Source organism: Scyliorhinus canicula, chromosome 17 (assembly GCF_902713615.1).
Source record: "Scyliorhinus canicula chromosome 17, sScyCan1.1, whole genome shotgun sequence".
In the NCBI taxonomy this organism is placed as follows: Eukaryota; Metazoa; Chordata; class Chondrichthyes; order Carcharhiniformes; family Scyliorhinidae; genus Scyliorhinus; species Scyliorhinus canicula.
Window position 1 is genome coordinate 41,570,205 of NC_052162.1, and position 14,761 is coordinate 41,584,965.

Here is a 14,761-nt window from a genome sequence, read left to right on the forward strand (position 1 = left end):
TGATTGTGGGGGATTCAGCAATGGTAATGCCATTGAATCTCAAGGGGCAATGGTTTGATCCTCTTTTGTAGGAGATGGTCATTGCCTGACACTTGTGTGGCATGAATGTAACGTGCCACTTGTCAGCCCAAGCCTGGATATTGTCCAGGTCCTGCTGCATTTGGACATGGACTGCTTCATTATCTGAGGAGTCGCAAATGTGCTTAACACTGTGCAGTCACCTGCAAACATCCCCACTTCTGACCTTATGATGGAAGGGAAATCATTGATGAAGCAGCTGAAGATAGTTGGGCCTAGGACACTACCCTGAGGAACTCCTACAGTGATATCCTGAAGTTAAGATGATTAACCTCCAACCATCACAACCATCTTCCTTTGTGCAGGTATGACTCCAACCAGTGGAGAGTTTTCCCCGATTCCCATTAACTCCAGGTTAGCTAGGGCTCCTTGATGCCACACTTGGTCAAATGCTGCCTTGATGTCAAGGACAGTCACTCTCACCTCACCTCTGGCATTCAGCTCTTTTGTCCATGTTTGAACCAAGGCTGTAATGAGATCTGGATCTGGACCCTGGTGAAACAGAAACTGAGAGTCCATGAGCAGGTTATAGCTGAGTAAGTGCCGTTTGATAGCACTGTTCATGACTCCTTCCATCAGTTTGCTGATGATGGAGAGTTGACTTATAGGGCAGTAATTGGCTGGGTTGGATTTGTCTTGTTTCTCGTGTGCAAGACACACCTGGGCAATTTTCCACATTGCCGGATAGACGCCAGTGTTGTAGCTGTACTGGAACAGCTTGGCTAGGGGTGCGGCAACTTCTGGAGCACAGGTCTTGAGTACTATTGCTGGGATATTGTCAGGGCCCATAGCGGTTGCAGTATCCAGTGCCTTTTGCACATGTGTTCTGGTCTCCTCCATCATTGAGTGTGGGGATATTTGTGGAGCCTCCTCCTCCAGTGAGCTGTTTAATTGTCCACCACCAGTCCAAAGATGTGCAGGTTCAGTGGATTGGCCATTCTGAATTGCCCTTATTATCCAAAATGGTTAGGGGGGTTACTGGGTTACAGGGATAGGGTGGAGGTTAGGGCTTGAGTAGGGTGTGCTTTCCAAGGGTCGATGGGCCAAATGGCCTCCCTCTGCATTGTAAATTTTATGATTCTATGATTCATTACGGCTGAATGTGGAAGGACTACAGAGCTTAGATCTCATGTGTTTGTTGTGGAATTGCATGGCTGTCTATAACTTGGTGCTAATCCATCATATCCAAGTGTTAGTTTGAAAAGGCACCCAACATCACCGACCTATGAATCATCGAATTTACAGTGCAGGAGGCGGCCATTCAGCCCATCGAATCTGCACCGGCTCTTGAAAAGAGCACCCTACCCAAGCCCACAACCCCACCCTATCCCCATAACCCAGTCACCCCACCTAACGCTAAGGGCAATTTATCATGGCCAATCCACCTAACCTGCACAGCTTTGGACTGTGGGAGGAAACCAGACACACAGAGGAAACCCACGCACACACGGGGAGAACATGCGGACTCCGCACAGACAGTGACCCAAGCTGGGAATCGAACCTGGGACCCTGGAGCTGTGAAGCAATTGTGATAACCACTATGCTACCGTGCTGCCCTATGACTGAAGAAAGAAAATGGACATCCTGAAAATGAAGATGGATCTCCGGGAGCACTTTGATGCTGGAAGGTGGACCTCCTGAGAAAGACGATGGATCTTCAGGAACATTCTGAAGCTCAAAGATATGGGACCCTCCAGTGCATTGAATTTGGAAGATCCACCTGCAACCCCCACCCACCGCTGTGGTGTTCATGGGTCCAGGGTCCATTCAGCCCATCAAGCCTGCTCCGCCATTCATTATGATCATGGCTAATCATCAAGTTCAATACCCAGATCCCGCCATCCCCATTGCGCAGGTGAGTCCAGAGATCTGCAAACCACATTGTTCCAGACTTGTTCTACACTAGCCTCGTCTCTGAGAATTGGTCAGGCATTTATCAGCATTTCATTAGCAGTATGCAAATCAGTTTCATGCCAGCCTCCAGTGGGTTTTCTGATTTTCCTGGCAGGCACCAGTGCAAGATCCCGTGAGATATTCACACTGGCGTAAAACCAATGTTTTGGATCTCCCTCCGAATTGTCCCCCAAGCACCCACCATTGAACCTGCCAGCGCGGGTATGGGAGAATCCGCCGAGAGTCAGTCTTACGTCAGCTGCTATATCACGAATCTTATTGTTGGTTGAGATTTGGGAGTATTGCCATGAACTGGAGAGAGACCCATATGGTAGCTGTTCTCAAAAGCAGCTGTAAATCAGAACCTACAATGCAGATTATATTTCCATTGATGAATGAGCTAAAATTAGCAGACATGTTTCTTAATCTGTATCTATCTTGTGAAAAGGGATCATAAAACAGAAATGTAGAGAAGGCACATTTATCGACTAAAAGAATAACAAACTTATTATCTTATTACAATTGAATCTTCTTGTTTTATTTCATGAAAAAAACACAGGCTATTTTACACCACAAATTATTATGTACAATTGAGGATGTCAAATGGAATTTAGACAACTGCCTTCAAAATTTCGATAAACATTGTGTTTCTCTGTAAATTAATAAAAAGGCACATAGCAATTACAAACTTTGGAATAATTTCTCACATTTAGTTCGACTATCTGGACAATTAATCTATCTTTTCTACTCTAATAAGCCTAGAAATTATGCTGTTTGAAATATTACATAAAAGCGCTTCAAGTATTCATATGAAATTAGTATCCAAGGCTGTTTTTTAAAATGCATTTATGTAGCACCTTTCACATCCTCAAATTGGTCCAGAAGTGTTTCACAGTAAAGTGTAGCCACTGTTACAAAACATGAAGTGTAATGCAATTTGCATACTGCAAGGTCCCACAAATGGCAAGAGATAATTACGTCTTTTAGTGATGTTGGTTCAGGAATGAATATGGTCAGGAGACCAGGAAAACTCCGCGGCTCCTCTTCAAATAATGTCTTTAGAATTATTTGCAACCCCCTGAAAATAGCCTTGTTTTAATGACTCAACTTAAAGGATGGCATCACCAACACTGGCTAGGTAATGTGCTCAAAGAATTTGCATGCAGTTTCACCCACAGAGAGGCTCATGTTATATCACTGAGCCAAGATTAACGCCTTAATTTCATACAATTACGTTAAGCAGCCATTTGTTAATATAACATTGTATAATTTCTAGGCTATATCCAAGCAACAAATGCTTGCTCTTCCAAAATGGTAACTAATGCACAGGTTTTAAATTTGATTAATTTAGTAAGACTTGCACTTCAGCAAATTATACAACCATGGTATGGCTTAATGTACATCTACAAACTCAATACATCCATGCGGACTGTTTTCTAACACTTCAGTCCAAGTAGTATTCCATACGCTACTTTCAGTATTTTCCCTTCTGTTAATTAAATATCCATGAGCAATCATATTTAAACAATTTGACAAATCCTATTCTATAATATCTGAAATACAGTTTGTGGATAAGTTGCTATTGGCAACAAGAAGGATTTATTTTTCTAAAAGCAAAATACAGCTTTGTGCTTACAACACATGAAAATATAAACCAACTACATAACACTTTATTTTGCGCTTGAGTAACAATGCCACATTTAAACTTTAGTTTATTTGTGTACATTTCAAAGGGGTTATTATTCATCTTGCTTCCTCTTGGGTTTTTTAGGATTACGAGACCGGCTTTTTGCTTTGCAAAGAGGACAGATGGGTGCATTCCGATGGATTTGTTGATGACAAGACAAGCAAGCCTGTGGGCATAAAGACAGTATAGTTAATGCCTATACACGGAGCAACATAGACAGTGGATAAAAACAAATTACTGCAGATGCTGGAATCTGAAACCAAAGAGAAAATGCTGGAAAATCTGAGCTGGTCTGGCAGCAACTTTGTCAAAGCTACATTAAAGTTTTATTGTAGCTGTACAGGGCCTTGGTGGGACCATATCTGGAATTTGTGTACCGGTTTGGTCTTAATTGAAATAAGATGTTTGCCTTAAAATCAGTACAGAGAGTATCATTCCTGGGATGAAAGGCTTATCCTATGAAGAAAGGTTGAACAAGTTGGGCCTGTACCCATTGGAGTTTAGAAGAATGAGAGGTGATCTTATTGAAATATATAGAATCCTGAGGGGACTAAATGGGGCAGATAGTGAGAGGATGCTCCCACTTGTGAGGGGGAGGGGGGGGGGGGGGGGGGGGGGCGAGAACTAACAATACAATCAAAGAATATGCGTTCTCCCTTTTAAGACTAAAATGAGGAGAATGTTTTTCTCTCAGAGGATCGTTAGTCGATGGAGTTCTCTTCGCCAGAAAGCAGTGAAGACTATGCCCAAGGCAGAGGAAGCAGATTTTTGATAGACCTGGGAGTCAAAGATTATTGGGGGCAGACAGGAAAGTAGAATTGAGATCACAACCAGATAAGCCATGATCTTAATGAATGGAATAGCAGGTTCGAAGGGCCAAATGGCCTGCCTCTGCTTCTAAATCCTATAAAAAGGCAATCCATCAGTTCATTTTCTCCAGAACTGGTCATTTCTATCAAATACTTGCACTCCTCACTCTACCCAACACAGCTGTTGTATGCCCGTCAACGTAAATGTACCAATCAAGCAACAATGATTGGTAAAACAATAATGTGGCTTCTTTATTTGGAAATAAGACTACATGCAAATAGCGTTAACTCGGAGGCTAAGTATACATGTCTTACTCAGACCATCTCTTGCTGTGAACTGAACACAAGTCATGGGACTAATACATCACAAGCTGTCGAGGAGGCAGTGATTGACAATAGTTTAAGTTAAACTTGATTAAAGATACATATAAATAAAAGGATAACATCCCCTTTTTAAACTAGTGGTTTACTTTTAAAGAATCAAACTATTTACAAAGATAATAACATTGTGTCTGCACAATGGTTTCAAGTTAAATATATACATTTGTGTGTGTGTGTCTATATAATATATATATGACATGGGTTAAAAGTTTAGTGACTGGGAGGAAAACAGAAAGCAAAAAATCACTTTACTGTTGCCTAGCAATAGTGGTCAAGTGACACATTCACAGTAAAAAGATCGGGTCAAGTGACACATTCACAGTAAAAAGATCGGCTGGTTTCCCATCTTAAACCTTAAAAAGGAACATTTCACTGAAACACAAAGACTTAAAATTGCTGCCAATTTGCATCTGTGTAGCCAAAGTAAACTTCATGGAGATGCAGAATCCACGGAGGCTTCCGAGAGAAAGACTTCCCTGGAGGTGTGAAAAGCTACCTTCCTATCTCATCCAAATGGAAGAGTGAACCATTCAAGGGTTAATTGCTGCAACATTAAAAAAAGTATCTGCTTGGATATCACAAAGGCAAAGCAGTTCCGTGCTGGACATGAGCTGATTAACCTCCTATTAGAATATACAACCAACATTTGGAGGTCATGTGATGCAACCTTTTATGGGAGTGCTTGAATTTGGGGTTTGGCAAAGATATTCTAGCTGCTGGAGTCAGTGGCAGTCTCTTGCTCTCTCTCTGCAACATTCCACCCAAACTTTGAAACCTGTTCTGCTGCGTTAGAAGCGTGTTTACATTCCGTAGCAAGCACAGACGTTCTACTGGAAGCCACTGGATTTCGAGGACAGTGTTTCCAGGAGAAAAAGGGCATATCAACCACAACTTTAAACCAACTGCCTCAAAGGAAGAACCAACACTCTGGATATAATCAGTGAATCTTTATTGATTTCACTTTTTTATTCATCGGCACTTTAACTTAACCACATTTAACATCTGTAATGTTGTATTTTTTCTGATTTCTTGGTGTTTGAGTATGTGTTTGTGCACATTAGTGGCAAGTTAAGCTATTTTGTACATTTTTTACTATATTTTACCTGAGTGGATTTCAGCAAAATAAAACTAACCCGTTACATGTTTAACACAAGAATACTTGTCTGGCTTAATTCTTAAAAACTGCACAATCAAGTACAGACTGAATTGGCAAACCTGCATCCTTTTAAATTCGAAGCCTCTACTTTAGCCAAATGGACAAAGAGTGGAAAAACAGGAAAAGCAATCTATCCCACCTCATCTGGCCAGAACAAATTGGGTTCTATTGTCAGAAACAACCTCCTGTGGTGCTCCAAATAGACTGAAGAGCAAACTACAAGGAGTGATTTTGAGCCCTCTCTCTCCGTCCGCAGGAAACTTGGCACGGGCTTAAAATCAGGAGAAAAGCGAAAAATGTGATTCCCTCCGGCGTGATTGGCTTTTGGAATTTTCACACCCCCACCCGGGACATGATTCTCCCACCCCTGTGAAAACGGTCGTGCACGAACCCGAGAATCGGGCCTCAGAACGGGCGCCGGAGTAAAGTACTCCCGTTTTGGCGCCGGGCTGCACAGAGAATAGCGGCAAACGGCCGTAGTGGCGATCCTCCGGCGGCGCCACGATTCTCCGGCCCGGATGGGGCGAGCAGCTGTCCAAAAAAATCCGAGTCCCGCCGGCGCCGTTCTAACATGCTCTGGGCCGGCAGGATCTCGAGGTTGGTGTCCGGTGGCGGCCTGGGGGGGTGGGGGTGTCCAACCCCAGGGAGGCCCTCCGTAGTTTCCTGGCCCACGATCGGGGCTCACCGATTGGCGGGCAGGCCTCTCTGGCTGTGGACCTCTTTTCTTCTGCGCCGGCTCCTGGATCCCTGCGCCATTTGGCATTAGGGCAGATTGCGGGGTGATGGCCAGTGCACATGCGCAAGTTGGGGCCGGCCCAACTGCGCCTGCGCGGACCCCGCGGCGCCGGGTCGACGCCTGCAGTGGCAGCTGGAGCGGCGTGGGCCGCTCTAGCGCCGTGCTGGCCCCCTCCCCCAGGACCCGAGAATTGGGTCTCGGAACAGGCGCCGGAGTAATGTACTCCCGTTTTGGCGCCAGACCAGAGCATCGCAGCCCATGTACTTAGTTTGTGACTCTTTCCTAACCATCAATTTAGTTGGCAGAAGGGGAGAAAAATCAATAAATGTTTAATGATTAAACATTAAGTGGTTATTTGGTGGATTGTTCGTACAGGACTCATTCGGTGGTTTAATTGATCGGTGCACACCCAGACATTGGTTAGATACCATTTTCACTACCAACTGTCAACCACATAATTCACACTCCACGTGATAAAGAAAGCAAGAAATTACTCTCTGGACAAATATGACAATAAATGCCTTATTACTACGAACGGCTAATATAGTAACATTAGGCGGGAGCAATGGAAGTATTTGCCCAAACAAAATAAATGTTTATATTTCCAGGCAATTCAATGTACAGCCTTGGTAGATTTAAAATGCGGCTTTGCAGGGGACAGTAGGTCACACATGGCTTGCCTTTGATGCACATAGGTTTCCAGTCTTGACCTGAAACCAGAGGGTACAGCTCTGCTTTTCACAATATAAAATAGCAAAAGGATAGCTGCACTACGAGGCAGCATTTGAACAATGGTTTTAGACAATTTATGAAACAATCACGACAAACATTTATCAGCTTTACCTTCATAGGAGGTGGTTGTTGTCGGAATGTGGCTGTTTGCCGAGCGTCCTGTTTCCTGGCCACCTGAAGCTGCTGGGCAGCAGCAGCTGCTGCTGCAAGTGATTCTGGGATAGGTGGCTCCTGAGGTTCTGTCTGCCACTCTGCTTTCTGTTTCTCAAAGTAACTAAACAGCAAAGATATTGAAATTCTTACCAATTGGCAACGTCAATGGTCCTCAGGTATTTTCTGAGGTCAATGCAAGATTAAAATGCAATGCCATCGCCTTGATATGCAGGCAGTTATTAATAACAACAATTCTAGTATGGCTATCCTGCAGTCTTTAGTATTTCATCTCCCACACTCTGGAAGTCCAAAAGCACTGGGTATATAACTATCTTAAGCCATATTTACACACTTTCGCCTAAAGGTGCCGATCCTTGTTTCTATGGCTGCTGACAATCCTCCAGGACTTTATTCATGAGACCATTCTCCAACAGCAACTTGCGTATATATGTTCACTATTTGCCTTTAACAAGTAAACATGTCTCAAAAGAGGGATAGGGGGCGAACATTGAGAACCTATTCACAGAGCATCACAACAGAGCCTGATCCAGTCCTTGTCTAAAATCCACATGTATACTTACCAGCACTAATAGCACTCAGAAGCAGCAACCCTGACTATCCCCTTCTAGATGTCAAGTGCACTGAGGCCAATTATAATGCCCTGCTTCTGTCCTGGCTGAGACAACTAGTTCAGCAGAGAGCTAGAAATGGACAAGGGAGTTTCTAATCTGTTATGTTTTAATATTATATTGAACAATGTCTCCGGATACTGATGTACTGAGGAGTATTTGAGGAGGATTGTTCACAAAGGCCAACGCAACTACTTTTTTGTCACACTTATTTGCCACTCGTTGGCTATGAGGCACTGCCAGTACGAGCTCTCAGAGATGGGGCTGAATACCTTTATAAAATTCCCCCCCCCCCCCTCCATTCTCACCTCCAAAGTCCTTTCTGTGCGGCTGATAAGATTCTGTCCAACGCCATTGGTCCTCCCAATTTTTAATTGAATCAGCTGGAGGTTCAGCTAAGAGTGGTTGTTGGACAAGCAGTCTGACAACACAGGCGCAGCAGAAATTCACCTCAGCAACGAGTTTCTATCCGAACTTCAGGAAAACAACCCCTCCTTCTCCAGCAACATCACATTGTCCCATTTCTCACACTAACTGTTTGAATACTTTAAGCTGATTTAATTAGTTATGTTATCCCAACATCCTTACACTCAGGTTTGTAACTATGACAATATGTGCAATCTATGCATATACATACACAAGTACCTATATTACATTAGCATGGGTCAAAGTTCTATTATAGTATAAGAATAGGATCAGGTGCCCTTTAAAACATTTCAGGAACATGCGCCCCAAGGAGGCCTGGGAGTTGGGAGCTGGTCACTCCAGGACACATGCTGCTTGCTCTCTTGGCCCAGAGAGCTTTCTCAGAGGTAGCTGCATTCCATTTCTTACAAATGGAAGACCAAATTAGTTGCTGCAAAAAGCTTATTTCAAAAAAATACACACAAGAGTGAATCTTAAGTGGTTGCCATCGGTAAACTAACAACCCTATGTTGTGACGGTAAACACTAAGAAATCCGCCAACAGCAGCCATTCTTGGTCTTTAATGTGAAGCCACTAGCTGAAGGGTATTTTTCTTTTTGCTGTGGGCTCATGCCTGCCTGATTCAGATAAGTCTGTTTTTATAATTAATAAAAAGATGCTGGAAAAAAAGCAGCCAGTCTGGCAGCACCTGTGCAGCGAGAAACAAAGTTAATGTTTTGCGTCCTATATGACTCTTCTGGATTTCTTCATGGGATGTGGGTATCGCTGACAAGGCCTGCATTTATTGCCCATACCTAATTGTCCTTGACTTGAGTGGCTTACTAAACCATTCCAGAAGACAGTTAACAGTAAACCGCTTTGGCATGGATCATATGTAAGTCAGTCCGAGTAAGGCCATTACTAAACCAGATGGGTTTTTGTGAATTATAGGTTCAGAGTCACCATGAGACTAACTTACAATTCCAGATTTTATTAATTTAATTTACATACAACCATGATTACATTTCAACCACTTCTTCGGCGATCACTCACTAACATGTACGATGGTCCACCTATAAATTCCATGTGACTGGTCACGGTTCTATGGGTTCTTGCATGGCTGACGAGCCCGATCCGAGAGCCGTAGTTTCAACCGCACACTTGGCAGGTGTTTCCGGGAGGTGGGATCGGACCTTGCATTCTCGATCGCTATTCCGGGTTCCTTTCCCGGGTCTCCTCTTGCCATCAGGTTGTGTCCCTTCAATCAGAGGGTTCGTCCCAACGGTCTCTTCTGAGCAAGGGTCTCCCAGGCATTGATACGATGATGTTGCATTTCTTGAGGTAAGCCTTCAGAGTGACTTTGAATCACTTCCTTTGTCCTCCTCTTGTTCGGAAGCCTTCCTTGAGTTGGGCAAAGAAGATTTGCTTTGGAAATTTGGACTCTGCCATCCTAAGCACATGGCCGGCCCAGAAGCTTGGTTTCAGAGAATTATGGCCTCGGTGCTGGTGCTCTTAGCTCCTTCAAGGACGCTAATGTTTGTATGCCTGTCCTCCCAGCTGATGTGGAGAATCAGTCTCAGACAGCACCGATGGCACATCTTTAGGGCCTTCAGGTGGCGTCTGTACATAATCCAGGTTTCTGAGCCACACAGAAATGTTCGGAGGACGACTGCCTTGTACATGAGTATTAGCATGGATGTCGAAGACACTCATCCTTGGGCGTCCGATGGCAGCGTTCACAGATTGGATACGATATTGGATCTCAGCATCAATATCAGTTGATGAGTCGATTCCCCAGGTAGGGGAAATGTTCCACGTTTGGGAGGGTTTCTCCACCCTCCTTAATGGAGGGAAAGAACGGATCTTGTCCTGGGGTGGGTAGGTAAAGGGCTCGAGTCTTTTTGAGGTAGAGGCTGAGACAATTCTTTGGTATGCTTCCACGAAGGCGGTAAGCATAGCTTGGAGATTCTCTTCTGATGAGAGAGGAGATGGCGAAGTCATCCGCAAACTGAAGTTCCACGAGCGATGTCAGTGTCGCTTTCTTCTTGAATTTCAACCAGTTGAGGTTGAAAAGTTTTCCGTCGATCCTCCACCGGGAAGTTTGCTTTTGACATAGTGAAGGATGGTGGTGATGGAGAAAAGGGTGGGAGTGATGACACATCCCTGTTTGACTCCAGTTTTGAGGTCAAAGGTTTCTGTCTTATTTCCGACGGTGAGGGCTGTCCCTGACAGCTTGTCGTGGAGGAGTTGGAGGATGTTGATGAATGTCTCTGGACAGCCGGCCTTTGACAGGGTCTTCCATAGCACTCCCCAATTAACAAAGTCAAAAGCCTTGGTCAGGTCGATGAAGGCCATGTAGAGTAGTTGATATTGTTCCTGGGAAGTTGCCAAGCAGTGAAAATCATGTTCGCAGTTCCATGATTTGGTCGGAAACCACACTGGTTTTCTGGAAAGATTTCTTCGGAAACTGAGAGAAGGCAGAGAGGATTCGGGCGATGATTGTCCCGGTGATGGAGCGCAGGGGATTCCTCGGTAGCTCTCACAGTCTGTCTTGTCTCGTTTCTTGAGGATGGTGGCAATGATAGCACCCCTGAGGTCTGCAAGAATTTCTTCTCTGTCCCAGATTTTCAGCAACACCTGATGGAGAAGACAGGTGATCTCTTCTCCAAGTTTGAAAATCTTCACTGGGATCCCGTTCACTCTTGCGGTTTTTCCATTCTTCATGTGTCTAATGGCGACTTTGATGTCTTCCATGCTTGGTGGGAATCCAAGATCAACTTTGATGGTGAGTAAGGGGACTTTCTCAAACATATCTTCATTGATGGTTGAATCATATTTTAAGTTCTGTGAAGTCGTCTCTTCATCTAAGGCCATTATTTACTCTGTCTCCCAAAGGGTTCCATCCTTGCTCCGCACAGATTTGAGGCCTAGGATATTGGGTGCATAAATTGTCTTGGTGGCATTGAAAAAGCCCCAGGTGTCATGCTCGTCAGCCAGGAGTTGCAGCTCCTTAGCTTTCTCAGTCCACTATTGGTTCTCGATTTCCCTAGTTCTTCTTTGTACCTCAACCTTGGCTGATAGATGAACTCTCAATCAATTGCCTTGCCTTTGCCTTGCTGGTTATGTCATTTTGCCAGGCATGGAGATCTTTCCTCATCTTGTTGATGAGGTCTTGGATGGTGTGGTCACTCTCATTGAACCAGTCTTGGTATTCCCGTTCTTGTAGCTGATGGTTTCTTCACAGCTTGAGATGATGGCTGTCTTCCAGTTTCCCTGCATTCCATTAGAATGGTCACTTTGGAGATTTTGGAGAAGACATTGTTGAAGGTTCACTCGCGTGCTTCGCCCTTGAAACCACTCAGTGTTTATCCGTTTTCTGAGCTGTTTCGTCAGCTTACGCTGCTCCTGGTGGAGTTTGATGTATATAGAGGTGCGGATGAGCCAGTGGTCTGTCCACCAGTCATCTGCACTGGTGATTGCTTTGGTATTGAGAGCACCCATTGGTCTTGGGATCGGATGCTCATGTGCCAGTGCTTTGATCGTGGATGTCTCCAGGAAGTCTGGAACTTGTCTTTTTGGCGGAACAGTGTGTTAGTGGTGACAAACTGGTGTTCTGGGATTTAGCGAGCAGAAGAACCGCAGTGGAGTTGCAATTCCCAACTCCTTCCTTTTGATGGTTCCTTCCAGATTTGGGAGTCCTGTCCAACCCTGGCACTGAACTCCCCAAGGAGGATGATCTTATCTTCTTCTGGAATGTTGGAGAATATGGTGGAGTAGAAGCTTTCTTTGGACTTATCACTGGCATCATTGGCTTCAAGGTTTGGGGCGTAGGCACTCAGTACCATTGCCTCCTGGTTCTTGCCAAGCTCTCGATGGAATGTTAGGAAGTGGCCGTGGGTGCGGTCACAGAGATCCGAGAGTCGATTAATGTGTTTGTTCTTGATGGCGAAACGAATTCTATGATTCCATTTCTGATCCTTGGGTTTTCCTCTCCAGAAGAAGGTGCAACCACCGCCATCTTCCCTCAGCTGCCCTTCAGGTCTCTTGCAGGGCAGCGACATCAATGTTGAAGTGCCTTAGTTCACTGGCAACAAAGGCAGCTCTCCGTTCCGGTTTATTCTTTTGCTCATTATCCATGAGGATTCGTACATTCCAGATTCCAAAATTCCGTTTAACTTTGATTTAGGAGGCCATTCGGCCCATCGAGTCTGCACCGGCCCTTGGAAAGAGCATCCTACTTAAGGCCACACCTCCACCCTATCCCCCCCAACCCAGTAACCCCACCTAACCTATTTATTTTGGACAGTAAGGGCAATTTAGCATGGCCAATCCACCTAACCCGCACATCCTTGGACTGCAGGAGGAAACCGGAGCACCCGGAGGAAACCCACACAGACACGGGGAGAATGTGCAGACTCCGCAGACAGTGACCCAAGCCAGGAATCGAACTTGGGACCCTGGTGCTATGACGCAACAGTGCTAACCACTGTGCTACCATGCAGCCGACCCCAGGTTGGTGAGTCTGCTGAATGCAGTTTTCCTGCCAGATTCGGGACAAAACAGACTATTTTTAGGGCACCTTTTCGAGCCCTTTCCCCATGCGGAGTGTGCAGAGTAGATCCTGAAGAGGAGTGCTCAGTCATGAAGAAAGCTGCTGAAATTCCAAGAGTGAGATGATGGAATCAAGCTCCGCTGCCTACGTGCCGCCCGAAGCTAGGGACTTTCTGTCCTAAGCTAGGGACTCCAGATCTCTGTTCTGTCCCTGTCACCACTTGTTGATCACCGCAGGGCTTGTAGATGTGTGTGTGTGAGAGGGGGGGGGGGTTGCTGGTTTCCTCTAGGAAGACAGCTGGTGTGGGAAATCTTTTAATGTTTGTATGCCGTTACCCCTTTCCTGGACTGCCACCTTGCCGTGGTGGAGAAGAGTAAACATCCCGTTGATCCCGACCCCCCGCAGGTTCGGAGAATCGCCCGGGGCCGGCGTAAATCCCGCTCCCGCCGTGGCCGGAATTCTCCACCACCCGGGAATTGACGGGGGCGGGAATCGCGCCGCGCCAATCGGCGGGCCCCCCGCGGCGATTCTCCGGCCCGCAATGGGCCGAAGTCCCGCCGCTGAGAGGCCAATCCCTCCGACGTGGTTTCAACCACCTCTGGTGGCGGCGGGATTGGCGGCTGGAGCAGGCCCCCGGGTTCCTGGGGAGGGGGGGGGGGCGCGCGCAGGGCGATCGGACCCCGGGGGGTGCCCCCCACCGTGGCCTGGCCCACGATCGGGGCCCACCGATCGGCGGGCCGGCCAGTGCCGTGGGGACACTCTTTTTCTTCTGGCGCTGCCACGGCCTCCACCATGGCAGAGGCGGAAGAGTACCCCCTACCGCGCATGCGCCGGTGGTGACGTCAGCGGCCACTGACACACCGGCGAATGCTTGAACCGGCGAAGGCCATTCGGTCAGCCCCGTCAGCGGCCGGCGGGTGTCAAAGGCCGTTGGCGCTGGTTTTGGCGTCAGTCGGCACGGCGCCAACCACTCTGGCGCAGGCCTAGCCCCTAAAGCAGCGGAGAATTCCGCATCTTTGGGGAGGCCCGAAGACGGAGTGGTTGGCGCCACTCCGCTACGCCGGGACCCCCGCCCCGCCGGGTAGGGGAGAATCCCGGCCACGGTTTTGCTTCTACCTGCCCAAACATATTCTCCATTAGAATTGTGCTTTTAACTTTCACGAAATGGATGAAACAGTAAATGACTAAAAATGGTGCACTTTTAAATCAAAGATACTTACTCAAGGGACAGCTTTTCTTCTTCCTCGCACAACTCCGGTAATCTTTGCAAACCCAGAGTCATTCTCAAAGCATCCACGTGTTCTTTAAGAGGCTTGTATTCCTCATGCAGGCGCCTTGTAGATTCAAGCAGCTTATTTAAGTCATTTTCAGATTGTTTTATTGTGTTTTCCATCTGCAGAGGGAGATAAAACTCTATTAACAGAAGCAAACTAACCGAGTTATTTCCCCGCACCCCCATATTTCTCTCGGTGCTATCTCCCAGTGGGATATGATTTCACATGCTCAGGGAGGTGTAAAATGTTTTACCCAGGTATCCACTGTTTAGGTGT

The 14,761-nt window shown here is 46.1% G+C and overlaps 1 protein-coding gene across 1 annotated transcript in view; it reads right to left on the bottom strand.

Annotated features, from left to right (window-relative positions):
• Window positions 1–2,482: 2,482 nt before the first annotated feature.
• zc4h2 (zinc finger, C4H2 domain containing) overlaps window positions 2,483–14,761 on the bottom strand; it is a 41,244-nt gene continuing 28,965 nt past the window's right edge. The window contains exons 3-5 of the mRNA XM_038775248.1: window positions 14,432–14,604; window positions 7,584–7,746; window positions 2,483–3,824 (exon numbers count right to left, since the gene is read on the bottom strand). Coding sequence (XP_038631176.1) covers window positions 3,711–3,824; window positions 7,584–7,746; window positions 14,432–14,604 — 450 coding nt within the window. The 3' untranslated portion in view covers window positions 2,483–3,710. The remainder of the gene's footprint in view (window positions 3,825–7,583; window positions 7,747–14,431; window positions 14,605–14,761) is intronic.